Genomic DNA, 18,410 nt, shown 5'->3' with positions numbered 1-18,410 from the left:
CCTCAGGGTTCAAGCTATCTCCATACGAATTTTGATCGAAAATCAGCGGGTTAGTCGTGAAAAACCTAACAGACAGAATTACTTTCGCATTTATAATATTAGTATGAATAAATATTTCAGTTATAACATCTGTTTTCTGTGATACGATTTCGGTAAAATAAAGCCTGTACGATGCCCCAGGAAATGATCTAGTTACCTGTGAAAACGCTGTGAAGACTCGTCTGTTAGTTTTGGAGCTTAGCAAGTTCAAACAGAGAAATACACAGATACGACGGGTTTAGATAAAACTTTAAATGAGGATATCTTCCTTTTTCGTGAACCGATTTTGTGGAAATGAAGTCTATAGTGCGAAGACGCTATGAAAATTCGGCTGGTAGTTTTGGAGATTAGTGTGCTCGAATAAACAAGTAGACAGACAATACGGTTTTAACAACAGTTTAAATTGCGATCTTTTGTTTTCTGTGATCCGATTTTGATGAAATAAAGCCTCTACAGTGCCCCATGCTATGCTCTCGTTATCTTCGAAATCCCATGAAAATTCGTTTACTACTTTTGGAGAAGTTTATTAAAACACACAATCAGACAAACAAGGCAGTTTTACATTTGCGTTACTAGCGTAAATTAACCTATAAATTAAAATAAGTGAAAACTCTGCGCCCCCCCCGCCCACCCCCTCCATTTTCTGTGTGTACCTGCGACGAGAGTTTAACAGAAATTGCTGAATATTATTCCTTCTGTATAGGAGCACTTTAAAGCGAGTTTAATTTTAAGGCAACGCTTTCAGACTACAATTATTGGTGGCCAGCGAGATGGCCGTTTGAAGGAGCGTAGGGATACATTCCTGGGAGGTAGTTGGCGGTTACAACTGACCAGGTAATGTGAACCAAACAGATGTGGAGGCTCCCCTGAGAACTCAGTGGTAAGACAACTTGCTTTTTGTAGTAATGACCGTTTAGGGTCGCAAAAGAAATTATTGCCCGTCCTGTCTGCTATTTTCTTGTTAGGATCGAATTTTTAAACAGAACGCAGCAAGGCGAGTCAACTTCACTTTTGTTGGTGTCATGGAGCAGGTATCAAGTAGCGTCCAGGTCCATCAAAGAGGACCTCGTGAGCTTCATATTGAAAACTAGTGCGCTCTTTCCTCCCGATCTCAGTGCTTAATATTTGTTTTATGTTACATTGATGTGCTTGTACGTTGTCGATGTTCAAAGACACCGAGGCCACATCTCTTGACAAAGCCTTCCTCGGCGTCCCGCTAGGCGGCAGTGGAAATGGAAATGAGCGTTTGGCGTCATTGGCCGGGAGGCCCCTTGCGGGGCAGGTCCGGCCGCCTTGGTGCAGGTCTTATTACATTCGACGCCACACTGGGCGACCTGCGCGCCGGATGGGGATGAAATGATGATGAAGACAACACAACACCCAGTCCCTGAGCGGAGAAAATCCCCTACCCGGGCCCGTAGGACGGCAATCCGTCACGCTGACCACTCAGCTACCGGGGCGGACCTAGGCGGCAGTGAGGTGGTGCGATGAGGCTTTGAAGTGCTGCACTCGGATCGGCTCAAGGTCTTATAACCTCGAGAGCTAGAGTGCAAGAGCTAGAGAGTCTTGTGGGACATCAGGGGAGTTATTTGCATGCGTAGGAGATGCGGCAGGGTTGGCACACTGTTCCCTTGGTGGTCGCATTTATAGTAGATGTTCTCAGGGTCACCTGCAAGTGAAGTGGAATTAGAGTTATGTTTAGAGTTAAGAAATGGTTCAAATGGCTCTAAGCACTACGAGACTTAACATCTGAGGTCATCAGTCCCATAGACTTAGAACTACTTAAACCTAACTAACCTAAGGACATCATACACATCCATGCCCGAGGCAGGATTAGAACCTGCGACCGTAGCAGCAGCGCGGTTCTGGACTGAAGCGCCTAGAACTGCTCGGCCACAGCGACCGGCTTAGAGTTAAAATGAGCATTGACATGAAAGTGTTGTGCTTGCTGGCTCGCTAATGCTCCGTCGAGATTACGAATTGTGTATGCGCTGTTGAATGCAATGTCTCTTTTATCTAAAGGTCAACAGGCACAACAAGTACGGTTTGTGTCATTTGACGATTTGGCTCGCTTTCGCCGTATTGCTCGTGGAGTTTCATTGTAGCGAAAGAAGTAGAACGCAAACGAATAAACAGTGAGCTACGCAAACACTTTCCAGCTTTGGTATTAAGAATGTCACCGATTAATCTCGTTTGATAGTGTGACAGTGCTTGAGACCATTATGTTCAAGTCTATTTTGTAAGTGGTACATCGACTGACCATTCGGTTACCCCACGTTTCAGTATTTTATTTTGGCTGAGTGCTGTTACGTTTTGTGTTCTCATGCTGATGCTTATCCATGAAGTGGTAAATTTAGCAGCAGGTACCTTTACTCTTGTTAAAGGTTTTTAATTGTTTGAAAAGTAAATATATTTTTTGACTAATTCTGCGCTTAGTTAAGATTTGTGATCTATTTTCCTAAGAAAGAGAAATTTTGGTTAACCTATGATTCGTGTCACGCAAGGTGCACTTGAAATCATGTTCTGGGAAGGTTGTTTTAATATTTTCATGTTACTTTCCATGTGTTGATAAAGTCTTGTTTCTTTAAGACACTGTTAAGAGTAGAATTTTACTCTCAGAAAGCCCCAATTTAAGATCTGTTTTAGCACCGTTACTTGGTTCTGAGACCACATTACCCAAGAAAGTTTTTCTTCCACTTCAGAGTGTAAAGTATTTAGTTGATTATTTCATTTTAAGTCGTGTGCTATTATTCTTTCTTGCGTGTGTTTTAGATCAGTGAAGAATTTTGATCCCCAGTACACCATAATTAATCCATGTGAGAAGGGAACACTTTGGTAGGCGGGACCATGCGGTTATTTTTGAAGCTGTTGTGAGATGTTGTACTCCACCAGACGATTGTATCTAATTTAATGTTTACTGGTCTTAAGGAAATGTTGTTGTCCCTGTTGGTGACCTTTATTCTTGTTTTTTAAATTTTTAAGCTGGCCGTTTACAGTTATTTGATAAAATAGAATTACGTAAAAAATTGCCCATGTGTATTTCGGTATTTGGATTTGGTACGATCGACTACTGAATTGAGTTTGCTATATTGTGGTAATCGCAACACCGACAAGTAAAGAATGTAGAGTAATGAAATTTTGGGAAGACATTTGTCTCGGTAACCTATTTAAGTGATTAACATCGCAAGATCACAGATTAATTTGAGCGCGAAATAAGTAATAGAAAATGTGAACTGCTGGTACGCTAATAACCGGTGTAAGCACCAGCATATTGAACGCAAGCTGGCAAACATGCATGCATTGTGCTGTACAGGTGCCGGATGTCAGTTGGTGGGATGTATTTCCATGCCTGTTGCACTGGTCCATCAATACATGGACGTTTAATGCTGATTGTGGATGACGCGGGAGTTGTCGTCTGATGATGTCCCATATCTCCTTGATTCGAGAAGCACAGCAACATGTCGACACTTTGTAGAGCATGTTGGGTTATAACAGCTGTATGAGGGCGAGCGTTATCCTGTTGGAAAACACCCCCTGGTATACTGTTCATGAATAGCAATAGAACAGGTTGATTACCAGATCGACGAACAAATTTGTAGTCAGGGTGCGTGGGATGACCACTATAGTGCTCCTGCTGTCATTCGAAATGACACCGCAGACCAGTGTAGGTCCAGTGTGTCTAGCACGAAGAAGCTCACCTGGCCTCCTTCTAACCAACACACGGCGATCACTGGCACTGAGACAGATCCAGCTTTCATCAGAAAACACAACAGTCCTCAACCCTGCCCTTCAATCAACTCTCTCTTGACACCATTGAGGTCGCATATGGCGGTGCTTTTGGGTCAGTGGAATGCACGCTAGAGGCCGTCTGGTTCGGAGTTATCCTTAAAGTAAGCAATTTTTAACAGTTCGTTGTGTCACTGTGGTGTCAACAAGTGCTCAAGTTGCTGCTGCAGATACAGTATTATGCGCCAGAGCCATAGGCCGAACACGATGGTCTTTCCTCTCGGTAGTGCTACGTGGCTGTGCGGAGCCCGATACTCTTACGATCATACATTCTCGTGACTACCTCTGCCAACAGTCATGTGTAGTGGCTACAATCGTGCCAAGTCTTTCTGCAATATCACAGAAGGAACCTCCAGTTTCTCGTAGCCATTTTACACGACCCCGTTCAAAGTCAGTGAGGAGTCGATAATGGCATGGTAAAGATGTCTTCCACGAGTAATGAGTATGTTGGGGTGGGACACTACGAATGTAGTGTGTGGACATACAAGGTGAGAATGTGGGTCTCGCGGGAGGCGTGCCCGAGATCGTCCCTGCAGTCGCACTGTCCTCTGTGCCCACGGTGGCTCAGATGGATAGAGCGTCTGCCATGTAAGCAGGAGATCCCGGGTTCGAGTCCCGGTCGGGCCACACATTTTCACCTGTCCCCCTTGATGTATATCAACGCCCGTGAGCAGCTGACGGTATTAATATAATTCTAATTTCATTAACTCACTGCGTCCAGCCTCAAAGGCAATTGGCGCTCACAACTCTTGCAGCGTGGATTGAATGCGAAGATGACTTGCATCCAGATAGTGGCCCTACTAGCGAACTTTTACACAACTGGCGCGAAACTTGAACAGACAGCAACTTGCAGCTGGAGAAACACGTCTACCAACTTTCATTTACGTCGCAAAACTCCTTCTTTGTGTTGCGATTTTGTTTGCGTCAGTGTATCTGAATTATGGAGTCAAATTTGGGCTCTTTGAGTTGTTAGACTGTGTTACTGCCCTTCTTCTTCACCTACGTCCCATTTAAGCAGGAGATCCCGGGTTCGGAGTCCTGGTCGGGCCACACATTTTCACCTGTCCCCCTTGATATACACTCCTGGAAATGGAAAAAGAACACATTGACACCGGTGTGTCAGACCCACCATACTTGCTCCGGACACTGCGAGAGGGCTGTACAAGCAATGATCACACGCACGGCACAGCGGACACACCAGGAACCGCGGTGTTGGCCGTCGAATGGCGCTAGCTGCGCAGCATTTTTGCACCGCCGCCGTCAGTGTCAGCCAGTTTGCCGTGGCATACGGAGCTCCATCGCAGTCTTTAACACTGGTAGCATGCCGCGACAGCGTGGACGTGAACCGTATGTGCAGCTGACGGACTTTGAGCGAGGGCGTATAGTGGGCATGCGGGAGGCCGGGTGGACGTACCGCCGAATTGCTCAACACGTGGGGCGTGAGGTCTCCACAGTACATCGATGTTGTCGCCAGTGGTCGGCGGAAGGTGCACGTGCCCGTCGACCTGGGACCGGACCGCAGCGACGCACGGATGCACGCCAAGACCGTAGGATCCTACGCAGTGCCGTAGGGGACCGCACCGCCACTTCCCAGCAAATTAGGGACACTGTTGCTCCTGGGGTATCGGCGAGGACCATTCGCAACCGTCTCCATGAAGCTGGGCTACGGTCCCGCACACCGTTAGGCCGTCTTCCGCTCACGCCCCAACATCGTGCAGCCCGCCTCCAGTGGTGTCGCGACAGACGTGAATGGAGGGACGAATGGAGACGTGTCGTCTTCAGCGATGAGAGTCGCTTCTGCCTTGGTGCCAATGATGGTCGTATGCGTGTTTGGCGCCGTGCAGGTGAGCGCCACAATCAGGACTGCATACGACCGAGGCACACAGGGCCAACACCCGGCATCATGGTGTGGGGAGCGATCTCCTACAGTGGCCGTACACCACTGGTGATCGTCGAGGGGACACTGAATAGTGCACGGTACATCCAAACCGTCATCGAACCCATCGTTCTACCATTCCTATACCGGCAAGGGAACTTGCTGTTCCAACAGGACAATGCACGTCCGCATGTATCCTGTGCCACCCAACGTGCTCTAGAAGGTGTAAGTCAACTACCATGGCCAGCAAGATCTCCGGATCTGTCCCCCATTGAGCATGTTTGGGACTGGATGAAGCGTCGTCTCACGCAGTCTGTACGTCCAGCACGAACGCTGGTCCAACTGAGGCGCCAGGTGGAAATGGCATGGCAAGCCATTCCACAGGACTACATCCAGCATCTCTACGATCGTCTCCATGGGAGAAGAGCAGCCTGCATTGCTGCGAAAGGTGGATATACACTGTACTAGTGCCGACATTGTGCATGCTCTGTTGCCTGTGTCTATGTGCCTGTGGTTCTGTCAGTGTGATCATGTGATGTATCTGACCCCAGGAATGTGTCAATAAAGTTTCCCCTTCCTGGGACAATGAATTCACGGTGTTCTTATTTCAATTTCCAGGAGTGTATATCAACGCCCGTGAGCAGCTGACGGTATTAATATAATTCTAATTTCATTAACTCACTGCGTCCAGCCTCAAAGGTAATTAGCGCTCACAACTCTTTAAGCGTGTATTGAATGCGAAGCTGATTTGTATCCACACTGTGGCCCTACTAGCGAACTTTTACAACTGGTGCGAAACTTGAACAGACAGCAACTTTCAACTGGAGAAACACGTCTACTAACTTTCATTTACGTCGCACAACTCAATCTTGGTGTTGCGATTCTTTTTTTTGTCAATGTATCTGAATTATGGAGTCAAATTTGGGCTCTTTCAGTTGTTAGGACAATGTTCCTGCCCCTCCTCTTCATATAGGTCCCGACGATTAGTTTCGATTAGTTAATGTTCAGAGCAGCTGCTTGATTCACACTTGCAAGTAGGATCGACTCAAATGCTGCGGCCACACGGCATGTTATCGTCTTTAGTGAGTGACATTTGTTAGCGGAAGCGGCAGGCAAGCAAGATGAAACGCCGCGAGGGGAAGAGCGACTGCGACCCACTGAAACCTAGATACGTGTCTGGTTGGATCTAGGAGCTAATGCCCGCAAATCTGCTTTTTAACGCCCTCGGCGGGCCTACAAGATTTGCGACACGGTCCTGGAGCGCCACGTCTGTCAATGCTCGCCGCGCAGGGGGATCGACAGCTGAAGCGCCACCTGCTGCGGCGGCGGGCGCGGAGTGGCTAAATCTGACACCTGTTGCTCTCCCAGCTACGGACAATGGACGCTGGTGGTGGCTGGTGGCGCGCGGGGCGGGACCGTCCCAGCAGCGCATTGTCCGCACCCGCTTTACGGTCGCCCGTAAACGCGCGGCCTAGCGTTGCCGCACACCTGCGTTCGTGCAGGAAGCGTTTACAGTGCAGGCGCCTGAAATTATGGTCCATACCGGTGTTCACAAATAAATAAAAAACAAACTCTTCGTTTTTTCCTCGTCGTGTCGCTAGTACTACGACTGCAGTTAGATGATGATGTCGTAATCGAAGGCGGTACATAACTGGCCAGACTTGTTGGATAGTGTTGAAAATGCAAACATAAGTGTAGCATCAGTCAATGAGCCGTCCAGATTAGTGCGACGCCTGAAAACAATACTCTCCTACGAGTATTTGTTTCTTCCTATCTTGTATCATTACTTACATTACTACATTCATAACACTGCCAACGAGAAAATAATTAATGAAAGGTGCTTACTTCTCATCGGGCAGGTACCACAATCGAAAAAAAAATCGCTGAAATGACATTTTCCTCATCGATTGTAATTATACTTATTGTTTATTAACTACTACTTGCAAATTTCGGATATGACACAACAATCAAATGGTAATTGTCGTGCATGAGGAGAGACCACCATATTGTCCAGCCACCAGCAAACCGACTGCAAGTATAAAACTTACGACATGTAGTCATGCCGAAAATATGTATCGGAACAAGCACCAGCAGTCTACTTGTCAGAGGTTTTATGTTTTCCCGCCAGATGTTGATGGCTGGTGGGCGCGGCGATCTATTTTCAGGTACGACAGTTACTGTTTCATGATGGCATCATAGTCGAAACTGGCCAATGATAGTATAAAAAATAATTGAGGTCGATGGTTCAAATGTTGTCATTTCGAAAAGTGGCTTATCTTCTGTAACACAAGGACGTCTGCTGAATGAGGAATTACGAAATCAGCAGGAAAAAGGGCACACCCAAAACTGCTTCAAGTCACTGAAAAAATAGAATCTACTTTTAAAAAAACCAAAAAGTCTTTGTGGAAGAGTTGCGGGCACTGATGTTGGTAAAGTTACCGTCTGATAACACAATTTTTATCAAGTTTCTTTCTGATAGTCTGATGATGTATCACACCCGAAAAACATCACTTCACACTACCTGACAAAAAAGTGCAGTACTCAGGACGTGGACGGATGTCAGTGTAAGTTCGAACACGTACGCATGATCGGCAGATATGTAAATGAGTTGCAGTTCTCTGTGACTGGTAGAACGGACACCAGAGCGCATTGGTGTTGTTCGTGTTTAGTCTGGTGGGGTATATCAGAGTAGTGAACAGCGTCACGTGTTGAATGATCACTATGAACGACACGAAGATTCTGCTTACTAGTGTGAGACAGCCTTATGAGCACCTGACAGACTTCGTGCGCCTCCATTTCGCCGGCTTCTCGAATCGTGCAATATCGAGATTTATGGATCACTCAAATGTAACAGACTAGGAATTTGAGTCGGATGGGAAGTGTGCTCAGATAACCGAGGCCGTTAAGGCGACCGACAATGCTATGTGAGAGATTCGGGTCCGAGTCACGGTCGGGCAGAAATTTTCACCTGTTACCACTGATTCATTTCAGTGCCATGTGCTGCTAATGCCATTGAACATCTTCAATAAGATTTAAAATTTGACAGTGGGCCGATACTGGACGACATGGTAATGAGAGGGCAGGCATACTCGTTGTCATGGTTTCGGGCGATCACTTCTGACGACCACAAGGGAAGATCGCCGTATTGTCCACCAAACCCAACGTAAACCCTTAGCATCTGCGTCCGTCATCTGAAAACAAGTGATGGACATTGTGTGTCATACCGCACCATTTGCCGGAGGCTAATAGCAACTAGACTAGGGAATTACTATCCCATGTACAGGCTGCCGTTAGCACGACAACACAGACGGCTGCATTTGGAGTGGTACGTAATGGGAATGCGCGTTTTGCGGATGAATAGCGTCGCATTGTATTGAGCTATGAATCGCAGTTCTGCACTACCTCGAAAGATCAGTGTCGCCTAGTAGGGCGATGACCTGGGCCTATGGGGGAAGGGAGAGGGGTGGGGGGGCGGGGGGGTAAGTCCCATTCTTCCGATGTTACTGAAAGACAGAGTGGTGGTCCTCCTGGAGTCATGAAATACGAAGCCGTCGGGTTGACTTCAGGTCGTGGCTGGTAGTGAATGAGGGTATTCTGATGGTACAACGGTGCGTCAACGACATCCTGCAGCCTCGTATGTTACATCTCAAGTGACGTTATTGTGGTGTCAGTTTCCAAGATGATAATGCTCATCCACAAGTGGCCAGTGTCTCTATGAACACTCTACGTGAAGTAAAATTTAAAATTTTCCATGCGAACGAAGTCTGTTCCTCGTTCGGCTCACCTGAGGATGGCTGGCAGTTTTCCAGCCGAAGTATCGTGGAATGAAGTTTACGACGACCGGCTGCAATCTCTTTGAACACTCTGCGGGATGTTGTGGTACTCCTGTGGCCTGAAAGATACCCGAGATAGGTCTCTTACAGAATACATGTGTGAACAGCCGGACCTCAAATTCGTCCCAAAGTCTGTAACCAGGACATGACGGATCAGTTGCAACAATTGTCGACCAGCTAGCTTTAGGAGAGGATGACACCCATTCCAACTGAATTAATGCATGCATCCAGGACAGAAGGGGTGCAACTCATACTGATAAGTAGACTGGCGTAAGTTTGATTCGTTTTTATAGTCACCGCAATAACATCAACTACCTCCTACTCTTGAAATTTCAGTTCATTTTCTCATCTCCTTCTGGACAGGTCACTTATTTTTGTCAGGCAGTTTAGTACCTATAACAAGGGAATTCTTGTAAGTAAGCAACTTGAGGAACTCTTAAGGTCATACTTAGTCTATCGTTTAAAGATAGCATGCATCTATGCGTTCTCATGTCAGTAGTAGACAACATTATGTAGGAATTAGGTCATTACTTATAGAGAATAAAAGACGCATTAGAAAAGATGCACATGGAAAAGAAAGGGGGGAAATTCTAGGTGCTGGTAGTGCTAGAAATATTCATTCGTGAAAAGAAATATGACTACGGTCTTAACGTGCAAACGAAAGACAATGAAACAAGATTTATTTGACAGTATTTTTTCAGTTTTAATTAAGGTGAATAGTTATAAATATTTAGTACCTCGTTGACGTGACAGCTAGAGGTTGGTGATCGCAGATGTTCAAATTCAAGTAATATCTTTGGTAATGAGGGAAGAGGGTGTGACCACTGGTATGGCGTTATGGGTCACTCAACAGCTGCGCATATACAGTGGTTCCTTGGGCATACTAGCTAATTACGATACTAAATTCCCAGAAGAAGTACAGGGAACAGGTGGATAGAGAATATTAGCTTTATTATCACAGCATTCATCCCAAAATTAGAGCGTAGTTCTCAGTCATCAAGTTTATGTTAATGTTAAGAGTTTTTTGAGAAATAAGTCATTGCTTCTAGATAACGATTACTTCAAGCGACAGTAGGGCTAAAAGTATAAGCATTGGATTAAATTTGTAGTCGAAGTTCAAAGAGACTCTTCGCGGACTAAAGTTTCAAACTTAAGTAAATAATACAAATCAGCACGAAACTTTAAAGTGCACGAACTTGAAGCAACCATGGAGCCATGGTCAAATATATTTCATTTTATTTTATGAACGTCAAAAATGCGTTGTTATTGGTTTTAGTGTTTTACTCATATGAGCTGAGTGTTGGAGACTCACTGATGAGCACGTTGTCTTTTGAAACGCTCTGCTATGTTGTCCAAAGTACAGTCGAAGTGCTTGAATACTACCAGTTATTACAGAATAAGTAAAAGCAATAACCTAACTCAGTGATTCCAGGTGGAAAACAGAGCACTGCAGCGGTCAGTGTGAGTAGGCTCGTGGAGAACGCGGGTGGGTCGACCAGACGGAGTCACTGCCACTCACCTGGTACTGCGTGCAGTTGAAGCAGTGCCAGCAGCAGCTCTCGCCCTCCACGTACTTCTTGGCCTGGCCGCTCTCGCACGGCAGCGAGCACACCGACTCCGGCGGCTGCGGGTGTCCCAGCTTGAATTGGATCTCTGTAGCGGCAGAAAAACTCCTGTTATCAAGGAACACAATTGGACTTTGTTGGAGCAGATGTAGCACATGGTAAGTGTGAGGGGTATTCTTTTTCAACCAGCGACCGATCGCGAAATGGAAAAGACAACGAAAATTAAAAGCGATATACAGGACACAAAATCCCGTCTGAGACCTGCGAGCATTTTTAGTTAATAATTGGCAACCAATGCTGTAAAATCGCAATAAAGTCATGAGATGTTCAATTGACTCTTATTACAAAATGTTACGCATTTCAGTATAATAATACACGGTGTTTCAAAAATGACCGGTATATTTGAAACGGCAATACAAACTAAACGAGCAGCGATAGAAATACACCGTTTGTTGCAATATGCTTGGGGCAAAAGTACATTTTCAGGCAGACAAACTTTCGAAATTACAGTAGTTACAATTGTGAACAACAGATGGCGCTGCGGTCTGGGAAACTCTATAGTACGATATTTTCCACATATCCACCATGCGTAGCAATAATATGGCGTAGTCTCTGAATGAAATTACCCGAAACCTTTGACAACGTGTCTGGCGGAATGGCTTCACATGCAGATGAGATGTACTGCTTCAGCTGTTCAATTGTTTCTGGATTCTGGCGGTACACCTGGTCTTTCAAGTGTCCCTACAGAAAGAAGTCACAGGGGTTAATGTCTGGCGAATAGGGAGGCCAATCCACGCCTCCTCCTGTATGTTTCGGATAGCCCAAAGCAATCACACGATCATCGAAATATTCATTCAGGAAATTAAAGACGTCGGCCGTGCGATGTGGCCGGGCACCATCTTGCATAAACCACGAGGTGTTCGCAGTGTCGTCTAAGGCAGTTTGTACCGCCACAAATTCACGAAGAATGTCCAGATAGCGTGATGCAGTAATCGTTTCGGATCTGAAAAATGGGCCAATGATTCCTTTGGAAGAAATGGCGGCCCAGACCAGTACTTTTTGAGGATGCAGGGACGATGGGACCGCAACATGGGGCTTTTCGGTTCCCCATATGCGCCAGTTCTGTTTATTGACGAAGCCGTCCAGGTAAAAATAAGCTTCGTCAGTAAACCAAATGCTGCCCACATGCATATCGCCGTCATCAATCCTGTGCACTATATCGTTAGCGAATGTCTCTCGTGCAGCAATGGTAGCGGCGCTGAGGGGTTGCCGCGTTTGAATTTTGTATGGATAGAGGTGTAAACTCTGGCGCATGAGACGATACGTGGACGTTGGCGTCATTTGGACCGCAGCTGCAACACGGCGAACGGAAACCCGAGGCCGCTGTTGGATCACCTGCTGCACTAGTTGCGCGTTGCCCTCTGTGGTTGCCGTACGCGGTCGCCCTACCTTTCCAGCACGTTCATCCGTCACGTTCCCAGTCCGTTGAAATTTTTCAAACAGATCCTTTATTGTACCGCTTTTCGGTCCTTTGGTTACATTAAACCTCCGTTGAAAACTTCGTCTTGTTGCAACAACACTGTGTTCTAGGCGGTGGAATTCCAACACCAGAAAAATCCTCTGTTCTAAGGAATAAACCATGTTGTCTACAGCACACTTGCACGTTGTGAACAGCACACGCTTACAGCAGAAAGACGACGTACAGAATGGCGCACCCACAGACTGCGTTGTCTTCTATATCTTTCACATCACTTGCAGCGCCATCTGTTGTTGAAAATTGTAACTACTGTAATTTCGAAAGTTTGTCCGCCTGAAAATGTACTGTTGTCCCAAGCATATTGCAACAAACGGTGTATTTCTATCGCTGCTCGTTTAGTTTTTATTGCCGTTTCAAATATACCGGTCATTTTTGAAACACCCTGTATATTCAGCATTAAATTACATGTGAACGCATGTAGCACATGACCATGCAGCGCACCCTACCGAGGGCGCTTCGCTGCTAAAGTGCGCGTCATTTATGAAGGCGGCCGAGTTTAGGTTCGTTCTGCGCATCTGACGTCACAAAACACAGCCAATGAACAGAGAACGACGTTGCCAGAGCTGGACTGCAGTGCAGATCACAGACGAGTGTCTTCAGTTTTAGAAATGTTCAGTCATAAATAAAGTAATTGAACAAAAGCAATGTCTTGATATCATACTTTCTTTTATCGAAAGTTTGGAAAAAACATTCTTTATACCAATTGCTTCATATTCTATTAATTAATTAAACCAAACATGCAATAAGCCTCCTAATTCAGGTGATAGCAAGGAAAGGTGTTTCTATCATTCTCACTAACCACTTTTTCGCAATAAAGAACAGCGGTAATTGTTTATTTCCTATTGTACTTCGACGAAATGGGTGTAATTCATAATCATACCAACAGTGTTTGTCGGTATTTTGCGTGATATTTTCAAGTCCTCCGGGATATATGTTTAATGACAAGCTGCGTTAGCGTAATGATACTGAAATGTGTTCTTCAGTCTATTGTAGGATACAATTTGTGTTGATCAGTTCCAGCACTTCAATATTTTGTTTTTGTGCTTATGTAGATATATGGTTGTTATAATAAAGGAAAAAAGATAAAAAAAAATTAAAGTGTATGGCTACTAAGCGAAAGGTTCTGAGTTCAAACCTTGATTGGTGCTTAATATTTTCTTTGTTTTAAGAACAATATCGAAGTGTCTTACTTCATGAATTTTATTCGTTTGAATGTAATTTTTTGAAATTTCTAGTGGCAACTAAAATATACCATAAAGAAAGTATATACTATGGACTTTTACCTCTGCAAACTCTTCAAAATTTCGTGCAATGGTTTACTACATCTAATGCTGCACAATAACTGCGTTGAACATCGAAACAAAATTAAGTCATTTATGGGGCAAGGTATCAGTCAAGAAGATGTGTAAAAATCAACTTTTTGGGCCAAATAGTTTTTGTGAAGTCGAATGATAAAGTGTGTCAAAGCAGTCGAAACACCATGTGTCTGCACAGGCGAGCAGTGCAATGATGACAAAATCGCGCAGATCGCGGAATGCGGGGAGCACGTCTCTGTTGCAGCGAAAGGGTTAATGCGGCCGTGGTGGCTTTACTTCATAAACTGCGCGCTCCCCACTAAACGTAAGTTTGCGAACTATACTATGGCGCTGCTTCGCTTGGCGCGTACAGCTGGCAACGCAGCAATCTCCCGCGTCTGGGCGGGCATGCGCGAACCGCCAAGATAAAAGAATTGAACTATAGTTGACTTGTTTAGCGTCAGTATACGCTCCGCTTCAAGACTGCTTGTGCCGCAGTCGTATTTATTCGACACTTTCTTTGAGTTGTCAAGGCTGGACGCCTGGTTGGTTAGGAAGGAGTTGAACTTTGTGGTATGTAACTCATATGACCAGATCTCATTTTCTGTAACGTTGAGACGTGTTGAGTGTGCTGTTCGCTTATGTTTTGTGCTTTTTTTTAACAGATGTCTGAAGATGGGTGTAACCTCGAAACGCGTAACATGTTCTAATAAGAGTCAACTGAACATCTCATGACTTTATTGCGATTGTACAGCATTGGTTGCCAATTATTAAAATTAAAAGCGTTTTATTTGCAACATTTAGCTATAACTTCCAGTTTCTTCTCTTCATAGTCGCTGTTGCAACATTTTTCGTAGCGTGGGACCAACTTTCCAATACCCTCGCCAAAGAAGGCAGCTGTCTGTTATCTACACCAGTTCCCTACGTTGTTCTGCAGCTCGTTGTCTGGTCCAAAACGCTGCTCTCATAGCCACAGGTTCATGTGAGTGAAGAGATGAAAATCGGTGGGAGCCGAGTCTGGGCTCTATAGTTGAAGGCCAAAAACTTCCCACTGAAAATGCTAAAGTATCTTTGTTGCGCCCGCAGTAAGCGGCCGAGAAATGCCATGAGGAAGGAAATGCATGGTGCATGACAGTTACGTTATGCGGGCTGCATGAAGTCAGACAGAACGCCTCAGCAGTACTACACTCTTGGCGGGAGACACTACTTTCTAGGCATATGTACACGCTCACTGAGCGTTCAGAACTGAAAAGTGAGACGTGACGCGATACCGGGAAAGGTATGGCCACTGCACAGCAGATCTGCGCTAAACTTCACCGGATTTTCACTGTGGTTTGTAATTTTGCGATGGATGGGCATTGAGAAAAATAGCCTTTGTATAAAGTTCATGAAACGTCTCAAAAAATCGGTCCAGATAAAAGGCCAAGACAGTGTAAAAAATGATACTGTATGTGTAAGACAAGCTATCAATGATTTTTTAAAAATGTTTATCGATGTTCTATATTACCACCTTCGTCAAACGGTACACATCTAATTGGTAGTTATTATATCTCTTAAAAAAATACTGTAACTATTTATTTTGAGGAAACACTCTCCTAGTAAATTTGTTTGTCCATTGATTTATCGTGATCAGTTACTGATTTTTAGTGGAGTTACTTTTTACTTTTAGCTTTCAAAAAAATACAAAAGAGATATAATAAGCAAAATAATGAATTTCGTAGGTTGCCAATTACGTATTATATCTGGTTTTATCGAGCGCCAGGCTCCCTACAAATTACTGTAAATGCAATAGCGTAGTATTACTCAGCTTCAGTTCACTATTACAGAAAATAGACAGGTTTTCATAAAATTATTTCACTGGATTACTTCAATTGATCTCACTGAATATTTTTACATAATTTCTTCCGCTCCGGCTATCAGACATTGTGCTGTGAAAAAATTGTTAACAATCAGAGATCACTGTTACTCGCTCCGCAGCAGCTGGAAACATGCTAAATAATTTTTATTAAATATTCTTTTCATAAGATAAATGTGGCGTAGGTTCTTGAAATAACACACGGAGATCACTTTATACTAATATATTCTTACTAGGACACAGTTTACACCATTAAATATTTGCAATTACGTTACGACAGAAACAAATGCTAGCGCAGCACAATAGCTTGCGTACCTTATTCCATCTAACACCAGAACGAACAGAACAAAACAGACTAGACAGAAGAATGAACAGAGATGATAATACTTCTTTTAATTACTTACACATTATAATCTCATACACTAAAAATAATGTCTTTTCTGCATTTATCGATATATATTGTATATTTTTCCAGTTAAATCAATGATAAATCAATGTTTGCAATTAATTTTGAGTCACATACAGTCATTTTTATTTATGTTTCACCTCGATAATGGTGAATATTGCAAAAGGGACACTACATAGTCCAAGTGTGCTCACACACAACCCAGCGTATCAGGAGTTACGATAAAAACAGCTGTTGCAGTGCTGTGTCACAATTTTTCGAGGTTCTTTGATAGAGGTGGAACGCAAGCGCCACCCTTAATGTAACCCCACAAGAAAAATTCGCATGACGTCAAGTATGAAGACCGAAGTGGCCGCTCGGTTAGTTCTAGGTCAGCAGCCGCACCACGGCCTGTCTAACGATGTGGCAGCGTCTGATTCAGGAAATCTAGTACACAACTGTGCAAATGTGGTGGGGCGCCACTTTTCGTGAAAGAGGAAATCCATGCTATCAGTTTCAGGTTGTGGAATGAGCCGCAGATGCAGTATGTCGAGAAGGGTTACACCATCGAATGTTCTCTCAATGAAGAAGACGGGTCGACAGACTGTATACTTGGACACGGCACAGGGTATGTTAACTTTCTTGGAATCGCAGACGTATTCGACAGTTGCCTGTGCGTTCTTCGTCCCCCTTGTGCATGTGTTGTATCGGTTGACATTTCCAAAAACATGAAATGTGGCTTCGTCACTGAACATTAATTTGCTTGTGAAATCCTCATTTTCAAAACAGTTCTGCATATCAATGCAGATCTAAAGGGTATGCAATATATCGCCACGGTTTTTGGCTTACAGGAACTGCAGTTTGTATGGCTTCCTTCTTTCCACGTTGTTGGCCGAGGGATGCTCAGTATTGCGTTCACTCCCACATCCCACTGTCCTTTCTGACACATCCGATAAAACTTGGCATATAAAGCTTTGTGCACACTCACCACTGACTGGCAACAGGCAAATTCTAACACACAAAATGCTTACTCTGCCTGGTTCGCCACCATTTTCAGGAAGAGAAATGTATCGTTTGTTACGTTTTCTACACGGATGTTGTCGTCTTGACAGCAATAAGCACTTTAATTTTTGCCTTATGATATATGTGTTATGTGTGCGTAGAACTAATCCTTTGAGCAAGAGTTCCGTCATGTGACGGACCAACGAGACTTTTCCGCTGCAAACCAATGAAAGAATGCTCTTACTACCTCGCCAGTCATATGACGTAAGAAACAAAACAAAATTAGGAAAGATAATAGTTCCTTTTACAAAATGTCAGGCCCGGTGAGCTTGTGATAAAACAAGTGCCTGTAAACACAAAGGCAATGAAAGTTTTGGTTCATCCCTTGTTTTATTTCTTCATTCTTTGGAATTTTGTTTTAAGCGAAGTAATATGTAAACACACCGTTATTGAAACGATCAAATCCAGTCATATTTATGTTATATTTTTGTACTGTATGTAGGCTGTCGCTTCAAAAGAAAATTATACCGACAATAGATCGTACAACAGCCTAATGACATACATAAAATAAAACTGAAAGCTGATAACAGAGCAGGAAAAACAGCTGCGTAGTCAGGATTCACATAATATGGAAAAACATTTTTTATTGTTGAGCGTGGCTGAATGTTACTTTCCAGAATCCAGATGTCCTTGTCTTTATCGCGTAAAATTAATTATATATTTCATGCAAAAGGTAATAATATGCAATAGTTTAAATGTAAGGATCAAGAGAAACACTTGTAACATGGCTGGTAGAAATCGCTTCATGATTCCTTACCAGTTGCAGTTTATTTCCGTAGAAAAAGTGGGCAATGCTGACTGCTGAGTGGTGGCCGAAAGTTTTTCACGCGAAGTTGCGGATTCCGAGACATCTCGTCTTTACAGTGCAGTTGTGACAGATAAAGCTAAGTTGGGCCGTAGTCTACAGTGGTTCCCAAGAACTGCTCGGCGTATTCTGAAGATGAGGTTTCCAGAAGTTAATTGCTGACACGCGGATGCAACTCTGTCTTAGCCGTCACGTGATCATTGGAGATGTAGTAAGTACCTATTCGGCCTGGATATCAACAACAATCCTGCCTCTCCGTACCATTGAAACATGAGAAATTTTGCTCCATCTTAATAGTATTTCTTTTCGGCCAAACCTGTGTATTGCCTCCCCTTCTAGAGACTGTGCGTGCTATGTCCTCTAATAGAGAAC

The 18,410-nt window shown here is 44.2% G+C and overlaps 1 protein-coding gene across 1 annotated transcript in view; it reads right to left on the bottom strand.

The window, feature by feature from the left end:
- The window catches only part of LOC126251616 (metabotropic glutamate receptor 4-like), an 868,913-nt gene that overhangs the window by 144,384 nt on the left and 706,119 nt on the right, over positions 1-18,410 (bottom strand). The window contains exon 8 of the mRNA XM_049952156.1: positions 11,054-11,187. Within this exon, the coding sequence (XP_049808113.1) occupies positions 11,054-11,187 (134 nt within the window). The remainder of the gene's footprint in view (positions 1-11,053; positions 11,188-18,410) is intronic.

The sequence above is a fragment of the Schistocerca nitens genome, chromosome 4 (assembly GCF_023898315.1).
Source record: "Schistocerca nitens isolate TAMUIC-IGC-003100 chromosome 4, iqSchNite1.1, whole genome shotgun sequence".
Classification (NCBI taxonomy): domain Eukaryota; kingdom Metazoa; phylum Arthropoda; class Insecta; order Orthoptera; family Acrididae; genus Schistocerca; species Schistocerca nitens.
Note: the sequence above shows the minus strand (reverse complement) of the source record. Positions and strands in the feature narration are given on the sequence as shown.